The sequence below is a fragment of the Bison bison genome, unplaced genomic scaffold (assembly GCF_000754665.1).
Source record: "Bison bison bison isolate TAMUID 2011002044 unplaced genomic scaffold, Bison_UMD1.0 scf7180017834284, whole genome shotgun sequence".
Lineage (NCBI taxonomy): Eukaryota > Metazoa > Chordata > Mammalia > Artiodactyla > Bovidae > Bison > Bison bison.
In genome coordinates this window covers 1-1588 of record NW_011472653.1, presented here as the reverse complement: position 1 = coordinate 1588, position 1588 = coordinate 1, and the positions used below count along the sequence as shown (strand labels likewise).

Genomic DNA, 1588 nt, shown 5'->3' with positions numbered 1-1588 from the left:
CTTTAACACTTTCAACATAAGTATTTGTACAAATACAATCACAAATCGATTATTCATTCCAACTAAATGCTTGAACAACCATCTACCTAACCAGACAAGAAGCCCAAGATATCTTCTGAAGATATTTCTCTCTACAATCAAGAATCCAGTTCAAATGAAAGCAGTCCTCCTCTGATTTTAAGAAGCTGTTGGAGTTTGCTCAGCCTGTTATTAGCTATATCATTATCACTGCTATATGATACTGAAATTGAAACTTAGTCTACCACATCTGCAGCCATGAAATTAAAAGATGCTTGCTCTTTGGAAGAAAAGCTAAGACAAATCTAGACAACATTTAAACAGGAGAGACATCCACAAATGTCTGTCTAGTCAATCTATGGCTTTTCCAGTAGTCATATATGGATGTGAGAGTTGAACCATTAAGAAGGCTGAGCACTGAAGAATTGATGCTTTTGAACTGTGGTGTTGGAGAAGACTCCTGAGAGTCCCTTGGACTGCAAGGAGATCCAACCAGTCCATCCTAAAGGAAATCAGTCCTGAATATTCATTGGAAGGACTTATCCTGAAGTTGAACCTCCAGTTCTTTGGCCACCTGATGTGAAGAGCTGACTCATTAGAAAAGACCCTGATGCTGGGAAAGATTGAAGGCAGGAGGAGAAGGGGATGACAGAGGACAAGATGGTTGGATGGCATCACCTATTCAAATGATATGAGTTTCAGCAAGCTCCAGGAGAAATGGTGAAGGACAGGGAAGCCTGGAGTGCTGCAGTCCATGGGGTCACAAAAAGTCAGACATCAGTGAGTGACTGAAAAACAACTACATCTACTTAGTAGTTAATAACTGTGTCAGGAGGTGTGTCTATAGTATGTATTTTCCCAGGACCCTCCTCAAAGCCCCCATAACCTCTTTATTCCTCAGGCTGTATATCAGGGGGTTCAGGGCTGGGGTGACCATCGTGTAGAAGACAGAGATGATGTTGTCTTGCTTGGGACTGTGGAGGGAACTGGGCAGAACATACATGAATGTGGCAGCTCCATAGAACATCCCGACCACAGTCAGGTGGGAAGAGCAGGTGACCAGGGCTTTCTGTCTCCCTTCATTTGAGGGCATGTGGAGCACAGTAAGTAGGATTAGTGTATAGGAGGAAACAATAGCAGAAATGGGGAGCAAGAGGAAAGTCACACCTGTCACATATACCATGAATTCATATCTGGAAGTATCTGCACAGGCCAACTTCAATAGAGGTGGGATCTCACAGAGCAGGTGGCTGATCTCTTGGGACATGCAGAAAGGGAAGTGCATGGTGTACAAGGTATGTCCTAGAGCACTCAGGGAAGCCAGGACCCAGGATGTGGCCACCATGAGCCAGCAGACCCTTGGCCTCATGAGGACCATGTAGTTCAGAGGATGACAAATGGCCACATACCTGTCATAGGCCATGAAGGCCAGTAGGAGGTCCTCTGCACCACCCAGGGTCAGTGCCAGAAACATCTGAAGGGCACAGCCCACAAAGGAGATGGTGTTTTCACTGAGCAGAAAATCCATGAAGGCCTTGGGAGTGACAACAGATGTGAAGAGGAGGTCCAT

At 45.2% G+C, this 1588-nt stretch overlaps 1 protein-coding gene across 1 annotated transcript; it reads right to left on the bottom strand.

Annotated features, from left to right (window-relative positions):
- Nucleotides 1-859: 859 nt before the first annotated feature.
- On the bottom strand, nt 860-1588 carry LOC104983311 (olfactory receptor 2AG2). The gene has a single exon (XM_010832745.1). It carries the CDS (start codon nt 1586-1588, stop codon nt 860-862), a length of 729 nt encoding a protein of 242 aa, XP_010831047.1.

What these genes read in the sequence shown, in the direction of transcription:
- LOC104983311 (XM_010832745.1), bottom strand. Translation starts at nt 1,588, where the DNA reads ATGGACCTCCTCTTCACATCTGTTGTCACTCCCAAGGCCTTCATGGAT.